The sequence below is a fragment of the Temnothorax curvispinosus genome, unplaced genomic scaffold (assembly GCF_003070985.1).
Source record: "Temnothorax curvispinosus isolate PA1 unplaced genomic scaffold, ASM307098v1 QBEX01014262.1, whole genome shotgun sequence".
Lineage (NCBI taxonomy): Eukaryota > Metazoa > Arthropoda > Insecta > Hymenoptera > Formicidae > Temnothorax > Temnothorax curvispinosus.
The window spans coordinates 1-22,759 of NW_020224042.1; the positions used below are offsets into that span (position 1 = coordinate 1).

Consider the following 22,759-nt stretch of genomic DNA (forward strand, 5'->3'; position numbering starts at 1 on the left):
ATATTTTGCATTTACGTCAGACTTGCAAAATTTTATATTTTATTCTTTTTCAATATAGGCGACATATGACGTTATTTAACTTGTTACTGGTGCAAAAGCGAAGATCCCGAAAATCTGTTCTGCAAAGCCGCATAACACTGTTCGAGAGAGAATTTACATCGCGTCGATATGTTAAAAGGTACGGAATTATAGAGTCCTATAGTTCGAAAATTTGTCATTCACGTTTGCCGACGACGTCGAAGAAATGACGATTGATAACGGGCGCACATTGCATTCCGTTTACTACTGCACTTTCACTGAGAGTCGAAAGAGTCGCCAACCTGTTTTCGAATTACGAATTCCAACTCGCTAGTTCTTACCATCGTTCATTGATTCACGTTTCGCGTGTACAGTAAAGACTCTTGTGTTTATTCACACGACAGAATCGATTTTATGCATATGTTCATCCTTTTAGGACACAGTAAGACAAACTCATTCAAAAGTAATCATATCTTTCTGAGATATATCGTTAATGCACATGTACCATGATTTCTTCTGTCTAAGCTCCTGTCAACGAATAATTTATAAACAAACCGAATTTTGTGAATCCGTTGCAACTATTTTGCTCATTTACATCTGAAAAGGTTTGTTTATACACTACTGTGTTCGAAACATGGTATAAATTTGCCGACAGAATTAATTCAATTCCGTTTTGATAGCGTTATTCAGTTGTTTTTTGTAAAAAGATACTTTGCTGGTAACGATATAAATTTTAAACTGTTTCCAAAACAATCAAAATCAAGGAACGTAAGCGAGCTATCTTCAAATGTGACTTCGCATGTGCATCGATTCTCTCTTTATTATAAAAATGATGTTGTATTAACCGGTTAATTATTAAGTTTAATTCCAAACAATCTTGTTAATTCAATAACAGTATTAATGGAACAAATACGTCATGCTCTTGCTCTAATAAAACATTTCATTGATATTGTTATTGAGTTAACAAGATTATCTTCAATTATTTTCAATTAATGTTGTTAATGCAACTTTATTTCATTTTGCGTAGGTTTACTTTCGAAATTATGCGAGTCGTCTCTTCACGTTCTAATCGCAATGCACCCGGGTAAAGGTCAGAATGGTCCAACTTACCGATGTGTGGGAACGAACGAACGGTGTTAGCCGATCGCGCGTGAATGCCCGGCTTCGCGATGTCCGCGATGCCGATGGCGTTTTGACGGTCGTAGAGCTCCCTAAGCGAGTGCGGGATATAGGCCTGGCCTTGCGGCCTCGGTCTCTTCGCGAGGCCCAGGAGGGAGAGCAGGCTGGCCTCCATCCCGGCTATCACCTGGTCGCGATCCTTCCGATCCGTCGTTCCGAAGCGATACGACGACGATGATGAGAACGCCGTGGCCGTGTCCGGGTCGATGCGTAGGCTCGTCTCCGCGTTAGCATTCGCGCTTGCTAGCAGCGTGACTGCTGCCACGAGCACTAACCCCAGCGGCGGCGACATGCGCATCGTGACGTCGTCACTCACTCACGTTACCTCCCTGGAAGCACGAAAAGAAGAAACGCCGTTAAAAGGAGCTGCCGTTATCGATATGCTGCTGCACAATCAGATCTAGATTCTGGGTTCCAGATTAGATCCCACTTCGAAAAAAAAAAGATCTTTCTTACGTTTCTTCTCGATGAAAGAAACTATATAGACTGAGCTTCTAAAAATCTAGACTGAAGATCATATGGTCGCGGGCGCAGAATAGAACTCCGTTATTCGATGAACACACATCGCGCGGTTATAAATTAGTATCGCATTACGTAATTGAGGACCATCGACGCGCGCGCGATTATGTAACATTTGTTGATTTAAATCGTAAGTATTTAATAAATGGTATTTTTATTCTTTTATAGAAATTTTGTGATTTTTAAGGAAGTAATATTAGAACGAATATCCTTACAGTCGATTTCAATGGCAATTTAGTCGGATTTTTACTAGCTGGTCTCCTACAGGAAAAATCAGAGGAGATCACGGAAGATACTAGAAGAGGCACCTTTTACCTAGCAGAACGACAGTAGGACTGAGGTGTTCATCAGGGAAGTGCATTACGGTCTAAAAGGAATTCGGGGAAGGGATGGGAGGACCTTTCCTCAGAGATAAATTATAATCCCTCAATCCCTGCGGTAATTGGTCGCATTAAACAGCCAATACAAAAGCGATGAGTCACAAAATGCAGCTTTCAGGTGAAATATTTCAATTACTTGGGAATAGGTTTGCTTCTTCGTGGAAAAATTCGTCGATACTTCTTTTTTACCGTGAAAAGTCTATCAAAGAACGCGCGGTAAAATTGAGACGTTAACGAGGGTACAATAAAATTTGTACAACAGAGATTGTATATTTTCAATAAATTTTTTAATAACTTTGGAACAAATTTTAATAAAAGCTTTATTGTAAATCATGTATTGGAGCGCCACGAAGTCAACTAGTGAAATTAAATTAACTAATTCTGCGCTAATTTCCATCATTTGTTCACGGTTTGTCGTGGGGAAAAAAAAGTGGCGCAAATTTTGTTTGATTTAATCTAGTTAATCCCGTGATCTTTCGAGGTACAGCGAAGACTATCAAAAATGTTACTCGACAGAGCTGCACAATGACTCTCTGAGTCAGCATTGGTCAGTATTGGTCAGCATTGGTCAGCCTTAAAGCGGAGGAAGAGCAGGCCCAGGGCCCGATCCGATTGGTCATCGGTTCCTGGGCCTGCCAATGGATGTGGAGAGATTCGTCGAATCAGGCTCCGTTACAAAGTAATCGCTTTCTCTTACTCTCAAGCGGATATATTTTTTTAACGATCTTATATACGGTGATTCGAAAATACTCTCGCGACCTCGCGGAACGGATTAGACGAGCAAGATTAACGGGGAGTATGACGATCGCGTGAACATAATAAACTTCTTTTTGTGTCGTAATATAATACTATCATAATTATTCGAGATACATTCACCCCATTCACCTTTTACTGTTGATTGAGCTGATATTTTAATTGAGACTGCATACCCAGCTGAACATGATTACTTCTTGCTAGATTTAATAATTTAATAGCTAGCTCTCTTATGCAGTTTAATTTGCTCTATTATTAGTAACAATACAAGCGCGAGTAAGTACGCAAAAAAAGCATGTTTTACAATAAGTATAGCCTGGCGAGTTTAAATATCACAATGTAATGGTTTGATGAATAATCAAGATTTAATAATACATAACAGTTCATCAACATCTACGTATCTATAATGCAAAACTTTTACGGATTCTCAATGCAATTATGAGTTAAAGACATGATAAAGCGATAAACTTGAAAGGAATATCAATCGAATCAGTGATGGTATAAGCGCGCATAAACGATTTGTTAAAAATACTGGAATTGTTCATCAAAAAATGAAGTGAAAAATCTCTGGTCGACAAAAGCCAGAAAACCGGAAAACAATATAAATTCCGATCAGAGAATTTGAACGTGACTTGGACGCCACTTGCTAAAGCGAGTCATCTATCCCACTCGCCTGGTTCTTTCCTCATCATTTTAACCGAGCCACCCCATTTAAACGCACGCGATTATTATTTACAACTTCTAGACGTGTCTGGGAAAATATCCGCGCCCCGAAAAAATCACGACTTCCACTCGCCGTCCAGACAGCGTAACATACGCCACGGCCGGCTCCGTTACGAGCTCGCGGCTTGGTATAATAATTTCGGAATCAATCGAACAATGTTGTGCCGTGACATACTTGCCGCGTGCATTAACGGTAGAGTTCCGCCGGTTGGCCGGATGAAACTGGTTTTATCCGCGATTTTAAGCGTGCGCGTTTCTCAAAGGCGGAATATTTATGCGCCGCGCGCCGTGACTCGCTCGCGCCCGCAGCATTATCTGTGGATGTTGAACAGATATGTGTCCCCTTCCCCTCCACTCGCCCCTCCGATCACACTCTCGATTTCATTCAGTGTAAAATACTAAAGTAAGATTGGCGAACGCCTTCCTCCATTAGCGTTACGCCAGAACGGATTGTCGTATCGCAGGGAGACCGCGCTGGTACTCCGCGATATTGCCAGAGAGAGGCGAAAACAAGCCTCTCTCGTCGTCGTATAATGATGTTTTAGTTTAAATTTAATTTGAATATTCTCTCTATGATATCAATCGACGAACATGAATTAAAGAGTTACGTTAAAAAGAGAAAAATAACTAAAGATACGTAATATATGTCGCATTCCGCCATAAAAATTTTGTATCTCTACGTGTAAGAGTTGCGTTAGTTTTAGATAAACATTCCATTGAAGCAGATTAAGACTAAAGCGTTGTAAGCTCGATGACCAAAAATCATCGATAAGTTATAATATAAGTTTGAATAGTTCGACACACGATGTTTCTATTAGAACACTTCTTTTCCCATCCGATACAAGAAAGTTAACGATCCCTCGAGATCGTAAAGGGTAGAGGGTAGACTCTAATAAGAGTCGCGACACAGAGCAGCTGATTTTGATTGGTTCGCATTTCGGCAAAATTTCGGCAAAAGCACGATAAACAGAAAGAGAAAGAGAAAGCGATATGAATGTATATCGCTTATTGTATATCGCTTTCTCTTTCTCTCTTATATCCGATGTCGCGACTCTTATTAGAGGGATCTAGTAAAGGGATATCGCAAGGGACATCTCGTTTGTCGGATAGGAAAAGGAGTGCTCTAATAGAAACGTCTTAGCAACGTGAGATTAAATACGGAAAAACGCAAGGCATTCGAATGAATCATAATGCGTATAATGGATATGCATTAAGGAGATACATTATTGGGAAAATACCACTTCTCGTAATTGAACGCGATATTTTCCTCTTCTCGGTTTTATAAAATAAAACAAGCACACGAGCGGGGCACGAGTTCTCGGTATTCGTGCACGCACGGTATTCTCATTAAGAGCGATGCTACACGCACGCTAATTAAGTCTAATAATTCCTTTTTTGCCGTCGGGGATACTTTTTTCCGGGGATGAGGACGCAGACACGAGAATGAAAGATCTTTCTTTCGCTATATACATATTCGCAAACGCGGCGATATTTGAAATCCCTCATACTCTTCATATATACTCATATACTTTTCACTTAATATTTTTCTTCATGTTCCTTCATCCTCTTGTTCTCAACCATTCCGATATATTTATAACTCTATTTATTCAATGTGTTTCTACCCACAAATGTAGCTACAACGATCGCATTCGTGGGAAAAGGAAAAGACGGAGCTGGAAATTAGACGCTAATTGCTGTTCGACAAGTTCGGACCTGTCCGGACTCCGATTCGCGCCGATCGCGTGTCTTTACTCGGGCTTGGCAGATAACAGCGGGACGCAATATGGCGGTTTGTACCGCTCGGTGGGATACTGTGTGAAATACGCAGTTTTAAGCCCATCCACGGCACGAGGGCTCGCGGTCCTCTCGCGCGGCCCTGGCAGGCACGAACGTGATCAGAGAGACGGGGCAGAAAAGGTTGGTGGGACCAGAGCCAAGCTGTCTGCCGCCGCCGCGCCGCCTCTCGCGCGCTGGCTCGCTCACGGAACCGCGCGGCGCGGCACGATGTGGCGTGGCGACGGGAGCGCGAGCCGACCGAGAGCTCGCGACTCTCGTTGCGCGTTAGGTAATATGTAGATCCTTTCCTCGAGAAACGCCTCTCTCGTAGCGACCAACTTGTTTTTCAAGGACAATGAATTTACCGATGGACGCATTCGCGCGGAAAAGGCTCGTCACGCTTGCATTCCTCGCGGTGCATAATGGTGGGTGCGGGCGCGCGCGCGCGCGCCTTCCTTGGCAAAAGGTGCCTCGCCGCGCGGATAAACAGCGTAGCGGCTGCAGCGGTCCCAGCGTCCGCCCTTCGTCGACCACCGGCGGTCCGACGGATAGAGAGTCGATCCGAGCCGTCAGGTATGCGACGGGGGAAAACGTCCGTTCGCCGGACATTTTTCGGGGAGACCACCCGCGTGCTCGGCACGGCCCCCAAATGGTCCCCGCGGTTCGTTAATGGGCGGCGAGGCGATTTCGTAGGAATTCACTCGCGCCGCCGCGCCGCGCCGCGCCACGCCACGCCGGTTCGTTACCAAGCCCCCCTTCAATTGACGGAATTCGCGATTGGCGCGAGAACGGCGACGGCGACGGCGGTAAACAATCACCGCACCGCGCGTCGTTCTCCGCACGCGTCGCCTCTACCTGGAAACAACACATATCCGACGGATTTGCATTCGCATTCGCGCGCACCGCTGCCTGGCAGCGGCGCGCTGGAATGCGGCGCGCTGGAATATACAAGGATAAGGTCGGAGTCAGAGCGCGCGCGGTGCTCCGAAGACTCCAAAGTGCGCGCGAGTCACATACAGGCGTAGAGGCGCGTCATCGTCTAAAATAATCGGGCCAGGCTGATGGCGGGGTAGCGGCAGCGGCGACAATGAGCGCGGCGACGGTTGAGGAGGTTGAGGAAGAAGTGGGTCGGAGAGTAGAGCGGTGGGACGCGGCGATGGGAAAGAAAGGAAATAGAAGAAGGAATCTCGCGGTCGCGCGAGTGCGTCGCGCGCGTCGCGAAGCAGAGAGAGACAGAGAGAGAGAGAATAGAGTAAAGAAAGATAGATGTATAAAAAAACAGGAGAGGAGATCGAAAGATAAAGACAGAAGGAGAAATGTTGCGCACACAGGTAGAGAAAGAGAAAGAGACAGAGAGAGAGAGAGAAAAAGCAGAAATTCTTGCTCACCTAACTATAATCGTGAGTCCGTAGTCTGAACAGCCACGGCATCTCAAGTCGGGGCCTGACGAGTGCACCACGCGTAACCTCACCTCACACTGGCACCACTCGCGTGCGCGGTCCACAACGCAAAAACCAGGAGGGCACTCTCCGGTGTTCCGCCGATGGTCGGCCCGCGCTAGCGGCGCGGAAAGAGGGACGGGGAAGGGAGATGGGAAGGGGGAAAGAAGGAGTCTCCCGAGAACGGAGCAGCGACGACGACGATGTCGACGTCTCGACGACGATCCCAACGGTTCCGACGGATTCTCGCGCACTCACGCAGCACAAACACCTGCGCGCGCGCGCGCGCGCGCTCTCTTCACTCAAAATCCGCGCTCGCGACGATTGTTATTCTCCTCGTTGAATGCGCTGTTTTATTTTCCACGGCACCATATACGGTCGTCGCGGGCCCCGATGACGGCCAATGCGGCGGTGCCACCGATAATCCTCTCGTCGATCAGGCGGTCATAACGCGCCGTGCGTTAACCGAGAGTGTGCTCTCTCGGACTCTCGTCGTCGTCGTCGTCGACGGCGGTGGCGGCAGCGGCGGTCGCGGCCTGCGGCGGTGGCGGTAACGAAGGGGGGAGAAGCCGGAGTGGGGGACGGGGCCCACACCTTCGTACACCTGCGCGACCTATCAACAGGTCCCCGCGCGCGCACGCACGTACGTAAGTACGTACGTACGTACGCGCGCACGCACGCACGCACCTACGTTACGTACAGGGCACGCGGAATCCGGCCCCGCCGAGTTCCACGCCGATGCGCAGGGTATAACGCGCGGATCCTCTCCTCCCTCGCTCCTTCGCGCTGCGCTCGCTTCCTCCCGTTTCTACCTGCTGCTGCGATATACGTATCGCCAGGATATACGCGCGCGCGCCAGCACTTCCCGACGGAACGGACACTCCCGCGTCTCCTCTCGCGTTTCCTTCGCCTTTATTTTCTTTATCTCTCTCTCTTTCTCTCTCGAAAGAGATGTCGCGAAACACGGCGAGAGAGCTGTTCCCAGGAAACGTGGGTATCCGCGCAGCCGCGAGCGAGCGAACTATCGCGAGGTTTAGGCAAGGCCGCGTTCGGACGTGCGCTTCAGGACCCCGTTCCAGCTCGCTCCGTTCTACTGGCCCTTTCTTTTCTACGACAGGCCACAGGCCCCCCCTTCTCCCTCCTCTTCCACCGCCCTGTTGGCCGCCGACTCCAGGACCGCTGCGTCGACGCCCGCCGTCCCGGGTGCATTCCACGCGCGCTGCATCCACTGCGTTTCGTTTCCCTTTTGCCCCGCCGCGTCGATCCACGATGTATCGTGTGTGACCTGGACATAAGGTCTCGGCGATTTCGATGTAAATATATGATGTGGTGTCCGGTTGCTGAAAAATTACAAACCGACGCTTTTATCCGCGTCCGGATACATCGTTGCGACGAATCATATCGAGATAAAGCGAATTCGACGTCTTTTTAAATTGTTTTCCCGGCTAGAGTCACGCTAGATTCGAGTTTACCGTCACAGAAACAATCCGTGACTATATACGACGAAAATTTCCAGCCGTTTAATTTGCAAGAGTTTACTATTTACTTATTTAATTATTATATTTTGAAATTTTTTTAATTATTTTCGTCAAGTAAATTCAAGCAAGTGCAACGAAACGGCAAAGCACGGAGATAAATAAAGGAACAAGAACTCGTACCTCCCCCCTTCGGGGAACGTCACGCAACGTTCGTCGCAGCGACGTTCCTGCGCAAACTTCCTCCTCCTTGTTCCACTCGCTGGACACGTCATCGTCCCTCGCTCGCACTACCGTTCTCGGACAGCTCGGAGTTGCTTCACCACTTCACCAGCACCAGCCAGTCTGCCGGTGCTGGGTCCTCCCTCCTCCGTTCCCCTAGGAGCGCCCACCCGCCCATCCCGTCTCGCTTTTCATCGCTTATGCCTCCTTGCCTGCGAGCGGTGGTCCCCAACCCTATTCCGCCGTTCATTTTCGACGTCTCTACTTTTTTCGGGGAACTGTATCCTGTATCAATCCGGGTCTTCCGTAGAGAATTCTTGGGCAGTCGGTTTTAGCGATTATTCGGCACGGAAGTCACGTAACTACGATCCTACAATCGTAAACAGATTGTTTTATGTCGGGAAAATAAAGATCGGACGTTGCCGGAGAGCAAACGTTGGTAAAACATAATTGTCCTTATCAATTTCGAGGATACACGTACATATACTGTATAAATATAGAAATTGGAAAGAGAACGATAAAAGTGGTATCATAATTTTTAAATACCAATTTTACCGAGTAAAAATTCCGTTTGATATTTATTGCGACAACTAAAATTTGCGAATAGAGAACATTTTACGTTACTCTGATATTGATATCATCATTTTATCAATATTATTGACTGCGGAAAAATTCCGGAAATCTCATCTGTGTATAACGTTTGAATGACTTTAGGAATTATAATCAATTACTGTGCAATTTTCTGCAAACTATATGAATCCATGCGGAACAGTTTTAATAGGTAAAAGTAAATTACATAATAAATATCCTATCTGTACCGCGTATATATGTACATATTAATATTCATCGATAATCATTATAATATACACATACAGGTAAGCATAAAATAGGGTCGTTGCATAAAATTTTTTTATTAAGCGGTATCCATAATTAATGTAGAGAATCTAAGCCGATTTTTAATACTTTTTGAATTTAAAAAAAAAACCTAAATTTGAGAAAGTTATAGCTTTCTAAAGTTTCTTTGATGACGGCAACTTCAAAAGATTTCGCAACAAGCTTATGACGTCACGCACATTTTCGTGTACTATATTTTCTTCAATTTTGAAGATATTGCAAAAATTCAAAAAGTTTACAAAGAAAGTATGCCATGATCTATCAGACCGCTTAATAAAAAAATTTTATGCAACGACCCTATTCTATAAAAATAAAAGATTTGCTAGCTTTTTGTGCTATTTCTTTCGGAAGAATTGGAAAAGAAAAATTAAAAATCGCCAATTAAGAAAATATAAAATCACCATATGATAACAGATCAAATTTACAGAAGATAACGATGTTATCGTCTACCAATGTATCATAATACAGTCATGATTTTTATCGATTAAGCGTCACGTGATACGCGGTCAATTTTATTGAAATGCAACATTTATTTTATTATTTAAAGCATTTTATTTGAAATAAAAAAATATATAATAAGATCTCTGAATTAATATTTTCCACTTTTTTTCCATGAAATTATCGTCGTGCAGTTCCTTCTAGTATACTTTTGCGATTTCTGAGTCTACGTTTGTGGGTATATTTTCAACAAGTTTATTACAATGAATTTTACTTGTTAGTACTCTTATCGCTATTTTTCTTCTTATCATACAAAAATATCCGATCCATTCGAGTGATTCATCCCAATGAATTTTATTACTTATGTATTACACTTATTATTTTTCTTTTCATCGTACAAGAATGCTTTACTCTCTCGCTTTCGCCTCCATATATTTTTTTATTCAGATCTCGATAAGAATTTTTATTTACAAAATTATTATGTTATATGTACAAGAAATATTTATATTGTATATATATATATGTATATGCAAATAGCTTTATAGAATTAATATTATATACAACTATTCGTTTTTATAATCGTTAATGAGTGACATTATGCAGTCACTTCTGGAAAAAGATTTACTAGGAGGTGATCTAGTAAAAGATACGCCAGATGCTTATTGAATGGCGCGTTTTGTAAAGGGTCTAAGAGAGAATCCATGAGATTGTTCCAAGGCTTGGAAAATCCCATTAACCACCACAAGGAATGTAGCCCCTCCTTCGCCGTTTCGTAGTAATTTCGACCTTTTCCTTGCGAAGGAAAGTCCTTCATGTAATTTTTGCCCACTATTTTCGCGTGCAGAAGCTTGACGACGATGGAAGCGCGGCCACCACTCAGAAGCTTAACTAGAGTGTTGTAGAACACCGCATTCACAATAGGATCTAGTCTTTTACGCGATAAAAAGGCAAACATCCAGAAAAGTCGCGAAATAATCGGAGGTACAGTTAGCAGACCATCAACTGCAACGTAATGACATCATTTTTAACAATCGTCATAAATAATTGCGTGAACGCACTTGAAAAATATAAATTTTGGACTTACGAGCTTCAACGATGCATAAACTTGCACCTTTCATGTGATCCCGCTGCGGTAGACTGCACGGCAAATTTTGGAAAGTAACTGGAAGATTTAAATTATTGCCGAATACCTCGTCTATCAGCTTTCTACCTTTGCTCTCCGTTTCGCCGAGATGCTCGCTCGACGGCTCGACACCCATATCCATGTGCTCGTATTTCGTGTTCGTGGACGCCAAGAAAGTGCTCATGAATTTATCGAGATGTTGCCCCTTCTCCTTCCGCAATTTGTAAGCCATGCTCTGATACAGAATGCCAATGTCAGGTGTGCTATAGTTTGCGAAATACGGTTTCAAGTTTGGCGTCGTGAGGAAGGTGTAGAGGAGCTCGCTGCTTCTCAGCATCGGTTTGGACAACAACTTCTGCAGAAATTCCTCGTAACGTTGACGGTTAGCCGTGAGGGACAAGTGTGGATTTTTGCGCGACGGTAACGGCGAGTCATTTAATTCCTTGTCACCGTGGAATTCGGCGAGTCGCGTTCGCAGCGTATAGAAATCTTGATCCTGCCGCAAGACCGTCCACGATTTAGCCTCCGCTACGCTGTGAACGGCAATCATGTACACCGGTTGCGTGCCACCGCCGTCCACGTGTGGGACGGCGACTCGCCACGTCGTTAAGTCGCGATGACTCTTATCGCCGAAGCCTTTGATTTCGTTATACGCTCGAGCTGTGCAATCTACTTCTTCGACCGGGTAGGCGTCATGCAGTTGAAACGGCGTACCGTCGATTGTAGTTGGGCGTAAAACACCATCGACCTTGCCTTGTAGTTGATTATTGAATCGCATAGGAGTAGATGTACCTCCACTCGCACTACTGTAAGCAAATATACGTGTTTATACAATTATTATAATTGTGCAAATTTTATTAAGAACTAACACGTATAAGTTATGTCTAAATTTACAAGATGTAACATCCATTTAATTTTTATTCGTTAAAAAGAACGCTATTAGAAAACTGCCATTTTTTCTGGTTTATTATACGTGGTAATTATAACTATAACTGAGACATATAATAAAAAAGTAATCAATCGCGAAATAAAATAACAGGATTAAAATGTATGATGAGTTTAAAAAGGTATGCACATCTTAGGAGTTTACTTACTTAGCTGCTGCAGTAGCTTTTGTTTGTTCTGACAAGTGACCGCACAAGAGTTTATATAACTAAAACACACAATAAGTAAAGACATTATTAGAATGTAAAATTTCATTATTAAATTTAATATATCAGGATTTAAAATATTGAAAATAATATGGAAAATAAATAATAATAAAGATAAATCATAAAATGTCTTTTACTTGGTAACTATGATGGAATGATGGTAGACAAGTACTTTCTAGAAGCGCGTGTGCTTCTTGATGAGCTTGATAAAAAGGCCGTGATGTCCGCAATTCTTGAATTTTTTCTGGCCCACCTTCCAGTACTGGAAACAAACATGTATATATGTATAATCCGTATAATAGTATTTGAAACTAAAATTATTTATTTACAAATCGCTCACTTTGTCGTATGCCTTTCGATATATGCAACGGTAAATATAAATATTCTGAGCCATCAGGATCAAGATATACCGTGTACATATTTCGAACATCTGTGTATAAGCTTTTTTCAGCACTAGTTGACATTTCCGGATTTAACATACGTTTACTGAGATCGTCTAAAATTAAATAATGTAAATTATAAGTTATTAAAATATTTATATTAGATTAGATTGTCAAAAGTTTTATATGTACCAATATCTAAACAAAATTGGAAAAGATTCATGGGTCCTGATTCTTTGATGTGCTGCATAAACATATATAATAGCTCAGGATCATTCAGGATTTCATTTAAAGATGGTTTGAAGCAACTGTGCGTGATATGTGAATGCATCGCTGGATTTGTCACCCAAGATTGCAATATCGGTACGCTAATGCTCTCTGCAGCGTTAGATAGAGTAGTGTCACGGTGAGTGGATAATGTCACTAGCATATTTATATTTTCTGGATCCGCGAGCGCATCAATTGCCGGTAAGAGCACCCAATTTGCTAAAATTTCTCGAAGTATCACCTAGAAGTACACATGAATTGAAAGAAGCGTATGACACAATTGTTTTTTTTATATCATAAATGTCGCAAATACATAAGTATACAGTAAATGCAAAAGCTGGAGTGAATTTTGAAAGAACGTAATATCACCTTATTGTTTGTCGAGACATGTATGGCGGGTAATAAGTGCGGTAGCAGCGCGGTGACTAATCCCCGTAAATAATTCAACTCAGCTTCCCTTGAATAGGCAGCTGGATGAATTTTGGAGCTCAAGCAATTTCCGATGTAATCTTGGGGCGTTTTCACTTCAGACTTGGACATTTTGAGCAGTGCATTCCAATCTTGAGCGTGTTGTATGGCCAGGGGAATCAAGCCGTCGAAGGCGATGGTCGCTGTGTTTGCACGTAATAATCGAATGGCGATATTCTTCGCCGCTGTTGTTATAGCTAAACGTAACTGTTGTACGAAAGCCTCGTTCGCCGAGAAATCCGAGTACCATGTGCAGACGTAAATTTGCAGTACATCCTCCAGAAGCTACAAAATAAATACATTCACGTGTCTCTTGCCGACAAATAAAGAATAAAATTTGTGTGAGACAGTAAGATGTGTGACGATTAATTACTTGCTCCAATGCGTGGTCAAAGTCCTTCGGTACTTTGACCTTGGTTGAATGCGGCAGCAATTTGTGCCTTTTACAGGTGTTCTTGCTGCAGACACTGCACGAATCCTTAACTTCGTATCTCGTGGTAAACTTGTCGTTTATATTGAACCTCGTCAGCAAACTGTCGACGCATTGCACCAGCTGAACGGCGTAAAGACTGGCAATCACGTAAATACCGGCTACAATGAACACCCACGCAATGCTGCAAAAAGAGTAGAGTAATAGAGTAAATCTCATATAAATAATTCATACATATTATTGGCAAATATGTCATTTACCTATTAAACACAACCACGATAAACGTGATAAGGAAAACAATGATCGCCGACACTGCGGCGCTAAAAAAATATAGATCCTGCATCTCGTCGCTGTTGAATAGCACGCGATGCTAAAGAGAGATAATTTTGTCTAATAAAACATTTTTGTGGTTATCACAGGGCCACTTTTAATCGAAGAAGCTTTCTCGGCGGCCTCGGCGCACCGAGACACATCACACAGGTCGTCTCTTTTATTGAATTCCACAAATGACAGCTTCAAATGGCGACTCTACGACGCCCTGACAAGTGTTTAGGTCTAGGTGCTGTGAAAAGTCTCAATTGCAACCGCGGCGAATCGCGGTGGATAGAAACAAAGAACAACGCGGAAAAGGAGTCGATTTTATTTTATATTTCCGATGCGATGATTCAAGAGCGGATTCAGCGGATTGAGAAACTTTTTATCGCTAGAACAATGATGACATAACCTAAATGCAGACATGTTATATCTATATTGTATATAGATGCGTTGTGTTATCGTTTGATATATTGTAGTCTCGGATTTCGTATCCCATGTGATATTTTGATGAAAGAAACAAAGCCGCAACGATGTCGAGACCCCCGGATCCGAAATTTCTGCTGCGCGGCGACATGGATGAGGACGTTCACAGTTTGTTGTTCTCGATTAATTCTGACGTCGAGCATCTCTACGCTGGCGATGGAAAGGGCACAGTTCACATTTGGGATTTAAAAGTAAACAGTTGTTCTTAGTAAATCGTAATAGTTTAATTGAATTTAATTAATAAAAATTTATACACACTGTGTGAGAGAGAGAAAGAGAGAGAAGTACTGTATTCGTGACATAAATTTATACGCAGAAAAGAATGTTGAGATTTGTCAAAAGAATTAAAACTGTTTTATCATGTTGCAGACGAACAGGATAAAATATCAATTGTCAGATGGATGGAGTCCATGCTTTAATTTACATACAACTAATGAGACTGATTTAATAGTACAACGAAGACACGGAGTGATTGATGTGTACAAAATAAGTGAATCAAAGTGGATATTAGACAGAAGCACCAATTATGAATTTTGCAGTTTTTGCAGGTATATTAACAAGTAAATCGGTTGTAAATATATTGATAAGCAAGTCTATTAAAGTTAATATCAACATTTTTTTTGTATCACAGGTCTCAATTGTTATCTGAGAAGGATGCAGTGTTGATTCCACTTGACAATTCCACAGTAGGGATATTATCATTGAAAACGTTCAAAGTGGAGTCAACATTAGACCCGTCCAAACTGTCCTACAATGACAAATTAGGTATGGTAATGGCGATGAAACCGTTGGTGGATACGAATGGCTTGATTCTAGTTGCTTACGAGGGCGGGAAATTATTGTTGTGGGACATGAGGAAGAACGATGTCCTCAGTTCTCTCACCGTGGAACAATATCCAATGACTTTCGATTTTGACGCCTCCTTGATGCAAGGCATTCTTGGTAGCGCGTCAGAGAAATTGGAGGTGCATAACTCTACTGTCTAAAAAAAAATGTGTATCACTCTGATATTGATAAGTTATATTTATAAAAATTTTTAGACTTTTGAAATGTCACCGAATCATACTTTATCTCACAAATCTACGAGACTCTTGGAGCATGTTTCTGGCATAGCCACTCTTTCTGTAAGACCGGACAAAAAGATTGTCACAGCTGGCTGTTGGGACGGACGTTTGATGTTGTTCTCTTGGAAGAAATTACGGCCACTTGCGATATTAAAAGAACACAGAGCTAGTATATACGACATTGTTTATTCGCAATGTAAAGTCGAAGCTTACGATACCAAGTGTTTAATGGCAGCGACTGGCAAAGGTGGCTATATATCTATGTGGGATATCTATAATTAGGAACCTCACAAATGCATACATGTACATTTATGTATACAAAGCAACAAATATAAAAATATATTGTATAGTTATTGCAAATGATCTAATAAGTCTTTCCGTATTCCTGTGTATCAAAGGAAGGGACTGTTGCATTTATATAATCATTGTTATATAAATTCTCTGAGTATTAAAACGCATTTTGTTTATTATACAACTGTACATGTGGTTTTTTTTATCATTGCCATCGAACTATGTGATACGTCTTTTTACCAACTCTGAGCAATGATATATTATTACTTAGTATATGGATGCCAGGTACAATTACCTCATTTAAATTAGTAATTTTTTGATGATTTACATAAAATCCGCCCGCTGTTATGATTCGTTCAGCATCGTGATCGGTTTTAAAGCACTTTGCCTTCTTTGCTAGCTCGTACACGGTGATCCCTGGCTCAGATAAGATCTCTACTATGGTTGCGCCTTCGAACACATCTGTTAGTTCCGATGCATTTAATCTTACAAATGACTCAATTGATTTATCATACAATGCTGCAGAGGCGCGCTTTGCGGCCAGCAATCCATCCTCTGTAAGTAGTTAAATGCGGTAAATAATAAGTAAATAATAACAATAATTTTTTAATAAAAATTACCTCCGTGTGCTAAAAGCGTAACTTGCTCCGCTAATAATTTTTGTGCCCTTCTCTGTTCCGGATCGTTCATATGACCGTTCACAATTTCAGTAATTTTATTCAACGGTATAAATGTGAATAGTTTTAAGAATTTTTCGACGTCGGAATCTTTGGTTCTGATGAAATACTGATACAGCTGGAAGCTCGAGGATTTCGTCGGAGACAGCCATACCGCGTTCAAAAGAGACTTTCCAAATTTCTTTCCACCTTCAGCTGTTATAAGCGGCAACGTTAGGCCGTAAACTTCTTTTCTCAGACTTTTTGTGATCAGGTCGTATCCAGACATGATATTACCCATTTGGTCACTGCCACCAATTTGAAAGCGACACTTGTAATTTTTCATCAACTGAAGCCAATCATACGCTTGGAATACTTGATACGTGAATTCAGTGAAACTCATCCCTACGTCGGAGTTCAATCGCGACTGGACGGAAGATCGGCCCAGCATTGTGCCCATTCGAAAATACTTTCCAATACTTCTGACAAATTCAATGACGTTTACGTTTGTGTACCAGTCCAAATTGTTTATTATAATTAGAGGTTTCAGCTTCGTTTCCTTGTTTTTCCAAAAGTAATCCTTGTGATTGTTAAATATGGTCTCTATGTTCTTTGCGATGCATTTGATGTTCTCCTCGATTAAATGCCTTTCCATTTCGACGCGTTCAGATTTCCTATGACTAGGATCACCTATCAAACCTGTAGCTCCTCCTACTAAGGCTATAACTTGATGTCCAGCTCTTTGCCAATGCAGGAGATTCATCAGGACGAGTAGATTGCCGACATGTAAACTATCTGCTGTTGGATCGAAGCCAGCATAGACGCATTGGGGTGCCTTTTTCAGTAAATCTACTATTTCATTTCTGAAAAGATGTATATAAATTGATGTATAATACTTATAAATATCAGAAGGTGATAACGTAAACAATTTTTATAATATCAAGTTGCACAGCGTAAGATAATTTTGTATACTTACGTACTAGTATCGGGAAATATATCCTCGTACATGCCCCTCTCATGAAGTTCCAATACATTTCTGCTGCAGTAAAATCTGCGTTTGTAAACATTAACGTTTCTGATGGTGGAACATAACCTTAATAAAGAACGTGCGTTCATTTCGCCGTATATTCGTTTCGACTTTAGAAGTGATACGGATAATTATTTTCGAAACTAGATTTTGTCCTGAAATTGCTGTATAAAAATGTGCGTAGGTAAATTCATACAATCACTAATATTCGCAATTCAAATTTAAGGATTATACCGTCGGCCGATCTCAACCTCAAATAATGCGGCATCTGCCTGCCGATCTGCTTCGCCGTAGCACTTAGCAGGGTATACACATAAGTATGTAGGATACTTGTGGTAGCGGATGTCGACATCTTAGGAAATGAATTTAAATCGAAACATTTATTGTATGTCGATATATTTACAAAAGAATACATATAAGCACATTAAATATCAGGCTAAATGTTTCTGTGTGCAATCATAAGTTGTTATTATAGTATAGCAAAAATTTTGCTTATTAGTATCCTATTTTAGAGGGTGGTGTAGCAAAATATTTCTTGTTTCTCCTCACAAAAGAGCGGCTGTAAATAAAAGTGAAATGTGAAATAAAGAAAATACAGGCTATATATAGACAAGATGCAATTTATGCGTTATTTACCTAGAACTGAGAGGTGTATTGAAAAAACCCCGGGAGATACTACGCTTGAGAAGTGACTCTACGGATGGCGTATGTTTTAATTCTCCCGTTTTCGGAGTGTTAAAGCCATTCAAGTTTGTAGGGTTCACGTAAGTTGCCCAATAATCAGATGGAATTTGAAGTAAACTCTCCACTATCTAGAACATAATTACATACATTACATTATTATTTCCCATATCAGCTATGTCACATCATCAAAAGTTTCTCTTACCGCAGCTTGATGTTTAACGTCGTTTAGAGATGGTTCCTGCGAGTTGTAACCGACTAAGGTTGGTCCAAAGACCTTGGCGAGATTACTGATGGGCATCTTACATTCAGCGCTACTCGATACTCTCTGTAAATGTAACATCAAAAAGGCCAGAGTATCTCGGTTTGGTTGCGGTAGTTCTGATATTGCTTGATAAAGAGCGGCGTCAGCGTCCTGTTTGTCCTCAAGTTGTGTCGCGCGTGTGAAGTCTTTCCTCAAACCGACGGTGATCAGTGGCTCTAATGATCTATAAAATAAGAATTTAAGTAAATACATATACTGCATCCTTTATGTACGATGCATATTTCAGGTGATGTACCTGAGAAAATCTTTCAAAGTAGAGCAGATAGTCGCAATATCGACGTTAGAAAGATTCGGGGCCCCTTTGTTTTTTAGGAATTTATCTTTAAGACTCCTGACATCTGCGACTGCTCCGTTCACTCTGTATAATCCTTGCTCGTTCATTCCGCGTAATTCAATCTCGTTTATGCAGTGAACTACTATGGAAGGTACCATAGGTGATGTCATAGGTGTATAATCAGCTATAGTGCTCTATACATGAAAATACCATTTATGAAGATATATTGACGCAAAAATGTTTTATTGATGTGGAAATTATAATAATGGTACTTACGCCGCGTAACGTAGGCGTATTTCCCGTTGGGATACATGGTAGTGGTACTGAATTTTTGCACTCAATATGAGCCGTAGCTCTACAATCTCTGCACTTCTGCATGGGCTTTCCCCATCGGATTCTATTAATAAATTAAAAGGCATTAAGATTTTTCTTTATATCTATAACTCAATTTTATCAATTTAATTATAAGCAATACAAGCTTTAATATGTTCACATAATAGAAGAATAAGCTTACTTTTTTCCACAAGCTGTGCACATTTCCGTTTTGCCGTAAATATTTTTGGCTATAAAATTATGATTCCTCGACATTTTTGTATTCATGGTATAGCCACCAATATTTGGACTTGGTTTACAGACATCCTCCGAGTCTGAAGTCGATGTGAGAATATCAGCCTTTGGTGCTGACGGCTAAAAAGAAGAAAATTATTTCCTATAAAATTCTGCACATATATTTCAAATGTAGAATAATTCAATTACATGATTTAATAACGTACCGCTATATCGATTGGCATTTCGTTAACATCGATGTGCGACAATTTTGATTTGTTATGTTCCGTACTACTCTTACGCCGCTTGCGTGAATTGTGTAAGGGTATCTGGGGATCTGCGTTTTCATCACCGGGTATAGCTTCAATTGTGGACGATGCAGTAATTGTACCATCCTTTGGCATAACTACGGTAGTAGTCGCTACTATTCTATCAGAAGGGTTTAATTCAGTAGCTTTGTGCAATGCGCTGCGACGATGCTTCTTGGAATATTCGCTACTGGGGCGATGCTCTTTCCACTCTCGTTTTTTCTGCTTTTGCAAAATATTGCTGATCTCCAAGTCATCTTCTGATCTCGATAGGCAGTTCAGGTCACTCAATAACGAGCCAGTGGAATTCAATTCCGCTATCGTGTTAAGCCTAAAATACAAATAGTACGATATTGTCACATAATCCAATATAGGATCTGTTTTCTATTGCTGAACTGGTTGCATTAGCAATAGAAAACAGATCCATAGTTATCAGTTTTCAAGTACTAAAATGCTTACTTGTCGAAAGGCATGTCTTGAGTATGCATGCTACTTTGACGATTCAATGAAGTGTTATTAAGAAATTGCAATTTCTCTCTTGTTTCATCATTTATATTTTTCCCTTTGTCATTAAACAGGAAATCCCTGGCTGTAGCAATTTGTTTTTCCTGGAAAACAATATAGATATGAATAATTTGACTTGATTATTACAGCTAAAATATCTTTTAGAAATAAAAGAAGTATCAGCTACCAAAAGATCTCTCTGTTCCTCAGCAGCACGACGCTTGCGGTTCTCCTCTTCCAAGTTTCTTCTTGCATGACGCAGTTTTCTATCGAAATCCGCAATTTCGTTATGAGCCTTGTCCAAAGCCGAATGAAGTCGTTGACATTCTTGTACCGACTCCAGCCATTTCTGTCTCATCTCCTCTTGACTTTCAGCGAATTGCAGGAATTCTGTGCAAAGCAATATTGAGGCAACATGTTCATATCTATGATACATCTATAATTGTAGAAAATTCTATTCCAAGACTATTGCAAAAAACTAACGAAATGAGTAACAAGCCTAGGATAATATTGATTATATATATATATATAACTATTAACGAACCTTCCTCGCAGGATCCATTTACCAAGACGTTCGTACATCTCACCAGCTCGTCATATGTAGCTAAAAGTGACAACGACGTCATTCTTGTGCTTATTTTGTTGCTTTTTCTGTATTTCGTTGCTTCTAAACTGCTATTTTGCTGACATGTCACCGGCCTGCAACACTTAGTGTTTCGTTCGTCGCGTGGTCGACGATAGTACACAAAAACGGTTCAATGAAACGTTAAATCCGTACAAGCAACCGCACGCGTCGTACCGGTCGTACGCCGTCCTCGTCGGAGTTTGGAGTTTTGAAAGTCGCCCCTTTCTAACCGTTAAGTTGACGAACATGACCTCTAGTGGAGAAAACGTGAATTACGGTTAGGGAAGATTCACATTTTGTCTGACGTCCAATGAGGCTCGATATCCGATAGGGGAATTCGTTTTTTAAAGACTCTAGCAAAATCTCTAGAAAACGAACTTTCCTATTGGATATCGGACGCAGTGTAACTGTGTGAATAGTAGAATATAGTATTGGGGAAAAATGTATCGCTTCCACCGAAATTATCAAGTTATCTTTGTAACCAATTTATTATATATATATATAAATTTTATTCTCACTTGATCTATACACAAATACAATGAAGTTCGTATGACCTTTTTATATTGATTAATCAGATTTAATTGCATGTGTTTATAATTAAAATTCTGCTTATTTATATTTTTCTTTTAACAATATAATAAAATAAATCAATAAATCAACAGTTTTTAAATAATTTTTAGAACTTTTGTACAATATAGCGTAATTAAAAGATGTGGAGAATTGTAAACAAAATCCTACATATGTATCTATATTACGTCTACATATATATTTTATATATTAGAATAATAGATGTATTACAACTTTTTCTTTCTGATATATTACTAGGATATCTAATATATTACGCATTAAAAAATGTTCTTATTATGGCCCGAATGAGATTTGTATATGATTTAGAATTTATCACGTCTTTAGGTATTAAATTCTTATTATATAACAAAATTTCTAAAAATCATTGTTTATCTTTGTTCATTGATTAAGTTTTAATACCATTTGGAGAACATAAACTATCTTTTTGGATACACAATGTCTTAAGCTTGGAAAGTACAGAAATGAGCTCTGCCTGTACATTTGCTATCTTCGTTGCATGATAGATGGATTCCTGGAAACGTTTCTGACTGTTCCTCAAGTTTTGCGGGACTAGTACGCCGAACCATTTTATAGGATCCCCTGGTCCATCTGCGTCATCGTTTAACTTTTTAAAACTGATGTCAAAACATGGTACAGTATCATTATCTTCATCTGTTGTTTTAGTTTCCAAATCAAACAAGGATGTCACTGTATCTTCTTTGTTTGGAACCTGTAACATACTGATATTCTCCTTTCCACGAATATATTTCGCTTTTGCCAATTCAATGTGACCATCCTTCAGCAAAGTTTCCATTTGAATATTTCCACGAACTTTTTCCTCTATTAATTCTAATTTACGTAACATCAACTCGTCAATGTCTTCTGATAAAACATCTATGTTTTTATCCATTTCGTAATATGTGATTATCAACACAAAACTTAATAATTGTAGTGTACGTAGGACAAAGAGGTTTTATCTGAAAGCAAAACATCGAAGATTGAAGTTATTGATGTACAAACATTTCTTCATTGCTGGAGAAATAAATATAAAAAGATGTATAATTTAAAAAATATAATCAATCATAAAAAAAAACATATTGTCTATTTTATATGAAATAACTTACGTGTATATTAAATATCAATTACTGTTAATAAATATCGTTTTCACCAATCTTGCAATTAGCGTTCTGAATATTTTGGTTTCATTGACAAATTAAATCTGTTTCTCCTGTCTCTTGTAATCCTTGAAGAAGATTCAACCAAACTTTCATTATTATTTTTATTAAAAGTCAAGTGACATTAAGGTTATTCTCAAAGTGTACGCTGTTTTCAACACGATAAGAAAAATTCGTTCCGAAATTATTTTCAGCCGTACCAGAGAAAAGCCTGAGACGAGAGAGGCCATCCCGGCCTTTTTCGTGGGACTGTCGAAAGCCTCTGTACACTAGCGCCAGTGCA

The 22,759-nt window shown here is 40.6% G+C and overlaps 6 protein-coding genes across 8 annotated transcripts; 1 reads left to right on the top strand and 5 right to left on the bottom strand.

Annotated features, from left to right (window-relative positions):
- Nucleotides 1-55: 55 nt before the first annotated feature.
- On the bottom strand, nt 56-7,887 carry LOC112464492 (protein decapentaplegic-like). The gene is made up of 2 exons (XM_025031502.1): nt 6,737-7,887; nt 56-1,526 (listed from the first exon to the last, which is right to left on the bottom strand). Exon 2 carries the CDS (start codon nt 1,493-1,495, stop codon nt 1,028-1,030), a length of 468 nt encoding a protein of 155 aa, XP_024887270.1. The 5' UTR covers nt 1,496-1,526; nt 6,737-7,887; the 3' UTR covers nt 56-1,027.
- Nucleotides 7,888-10,308: 2,421 nt separating this feature from the next.
- On the bottom strand, nt 10,309-14,220 carry LOC112464481 (sorting nexin-14-like). Its single transcript, XM_025031485.1, has 9 exons — nt 13,896-14,220; nt 13,579-13,819; nt 13,107-13,490; nt 12,663-12,978; nt 12,431-12,586; nt 12,228-12,352; nt 12,034-12,092; nt 10,901-11,745; nt 10,309-10,818 (listed from the first exon to the last, which is right to left on the bottom strand). Exons 1-9 carry the CDS (start codon nt 13,976-13,978, stop codon nt 10,412-10,414), a joined length of 2,616 nt encoding a protein of 871 aa, XP_024887253.1. The 5' UTR covers nt 13,979-14,220; the 3' UTR covers nt 10,309-10,411.
- Nucleotides 14,221-14,460: 240 nt separating this feature from the next.
- Nucleotides 14,461-15,967, top strand: LOC112464484 (guanine nucleotide-binding protein subunit beta-like protein 1). Its single transcript, XM_025031490.1, has 4 exons — nt 14,461-14,624; nt 14,803-14,981; nt 15,065-15,398; nt 15,474-15,967. The coding sequence occupies exons 1-4, from the start codon at nt 14,481-14,483 to the stop codon at nt 15,777-15,779; spliced, it is 963 nt and encodes a 320-aa protein (XP_024887258.1). The 5' UTR covers nt 14,461-14,480; the 3' UTR covers nt 15,780-15,967.
- On the bottom strand, nt 15,946-17,735 carry LOC112464483 (tyrosine--tRNA ligase, mitochondrial). 2 transcript variants are annotated; one of them, XM_025031488.1, is made up of 3 exons: nt 17,421-17,735; nt 16,409-17,307; nt 15,946-16,343 (listed from the first exon to the last, which is right to left on the bottom strand). In XM_025031488.1, exons 1-3 carry the CDS (start codon nt 17,558-17,560, stop codon nt 15,994-15,996), a joined length of 1,389 nt encoding a protein of 462 aa, XP_024887256.1. In that variant the 5' UTR covers nt 17,561-17,735; the 3' UTR covers nt 15,946-15,993. The 2 variants fall into 2 exon arrangements, with proteins under 2 accessions (XP_024887256.1, XP_024887257.1); XM_025031489.1 differs by having other exon boundaries at nt 17,425-17,509.
- A 126-nt stretch (nt 17,736-17,861) lies between these two features.
- Nucleotides 17,862-20,735, bottom strand: LOC112464482 (rac GTPase-activating protein 1-like). Its single transcript, XM_025031486.1, has 10 exons — nt 20,654-20,735; nt 20,297-20,499; nt 20,065-20,213; nt 19,525-19,936; nt 19,266-19,438; nt 19,028-19,148; nt 18,713-18,945; nt 18,358-18,640; nt 18,108-18,283; nt 17,862-18,030 (listed from the first exon to the last, which is right to left on the bottom strand). The coding sequence occupies exons 1-10, from the start codon at nt 20,733-20,735 to the stop codon at nt 17,967-17,969; spliced, it is 1,896 nt and encodes a 631-aa protein (XP_024887254.1). The 3' UTR covers nt 17,862-17,966.
- A 703-nt stretch (nt 20,736-21,438) lies between these two features.
- Nucleotides 21,439-22,718, bottom strand: LOC112464485 (coiled-coil domain-containing protein 115). 2 transcript variants are annotated; one of them, XM_025031492.1, is made up of 2 exons: nt 22,448-22,718; nt 21,439-22,278 (listed from the first exon to the last, which is right to left on the bottom strand). In XM_025031492.1, the coding sequence occupies exon 2, from the start codon at nt 22,209-22,211 to the stop codon at nt 21,708-21,710; it is 504 nt and encodes a 167-aa protein (XP_024887260.1). In that variant the 5' UTR covers nt 22,212-22,278; nt 22,448-22,718; the 3' UTR covers nt 21,439-21,707. The 2 variants fall into 2 exon arrangements, with proteins under 2 accessions (XP_024887260.1, XP_024887259.1); XM_025031491.1 differs by having other exon boundaries at nt 22,426-22,718.
- Between the last annotated feature and the right edge of the window lie 41 nt (nt 22,719-22,759).

What these genes read in the sequence shown, in the direction of transcription:
- LOC112464482 (XM_025031486.1), bottom strand. Translation starts at nt 20,735, where the DNA reads ATGACGTCGTTGTCACTTTTAGCTACATATGACGAGCTGGTGAGATGT. An exon ending in AAATGGATCCTGCGAGGAAG is followed by an intron (nt 20,500 to 20,653) that starts GTTCGTTAATAG and finishes TGCTTTGCACAG; the next exon opens with AATTCCTGCAATTCGCTGAA. An exon ending in AATACACCTCTCAGTTCTAG is followed by an intron (nt 18,031 to 18,107) that starts GTAAATAACGCA and finishes TTTTATTTACAG; the next exon opens with CCGCTCTTTTGTGAGGAGAA.
- LOC112464492 (XM_025031502.1), bottom strand. Translation starts at nt 1,495, where the DNA reads ATGCGCATGTCGCCGCCGCTGGGGTTAGTGCTCGTGGCAGCAGTCACG.
- LOC112464484 (XM_025031490.1), top strand. Translation starts at nt 14,481, where the DNA reads ATGTCGAGACCCCCGGATCCGAAATTTCTGCTGCGCGGCGACATGGAT. An exon ending in TTCACATTTGGGATTTAAAA is followed by an intron (nt 14,625 to 14,802) that starts GTAAACAGTTGT and finishes ATCATGTTGCAG; the next exon opens with ACGAACAGGATAAAATATCA. An exon ending in GCGCGTCAGAGAAATTGGAG is followed by an intron (nt 15,399 to 15,473) that starts GTGCATAACTCT and finishes AAAAATTTTTAG; the next exon opens with ACTTTTGAAATGTCACCGAA.
- LOC112464485 (XM_025031492.1), bottom strand. Translation starts at nt 22,211, where the DNA reads ATGGATAAAAACATAGATGTTTTATCAGAAGACATTGACGAGTTGATG.
- LOC112464481 (XM_025031485.1), bottom strand. Translation starts at nt 13,978, where the DNA reads ATGCAGGATCTATATTTTTTTAGCGCCGCAGTGTCGGCGATCATTGTT. An exon ending in TTGACCACGCATTGGAGCAA is followed by an intron (nt 13,491 to 13,578) that starts GTAATTAATCGT and finishes TTTATTTTGTAG; the next exon opens with CTTCTGGAGGATGTACTGCA. An exon ending in ATGTCTCGACAAACAATAAG is followed by an intron (nt 12,979 to 13,106) that starts GTGATATTACGT and finishes GTGTACTTCTAG; the next exon opens with GTGATACTTCGAGAAATTTT.
- LOC112464483 (XM_025031488.1), bottom strand. Translation starts at nt 17,560, where the DNA reads ATGAACGCACGTTCTTTATTAAGGTTATGTTCCACCATCAGAAACGTT. An exon ending in ATATTTCCCGATACTAGTAC is followed by an intron (nt 17,308 to 17,420) that starts GTAAGTATACAA and finishes ACATCTTTTCAG; the next exon opens with AAATGAAATAGTAGATTTAC. An exon ending in TACGCTTTTAGCACACGGAG is followed by an intron (nt 16,344 to 16,408) that starts GTAATTTTTATT and finishes AACTACTTACAG; the next exon opens with AGGATGGATTGCTGGCCGCA.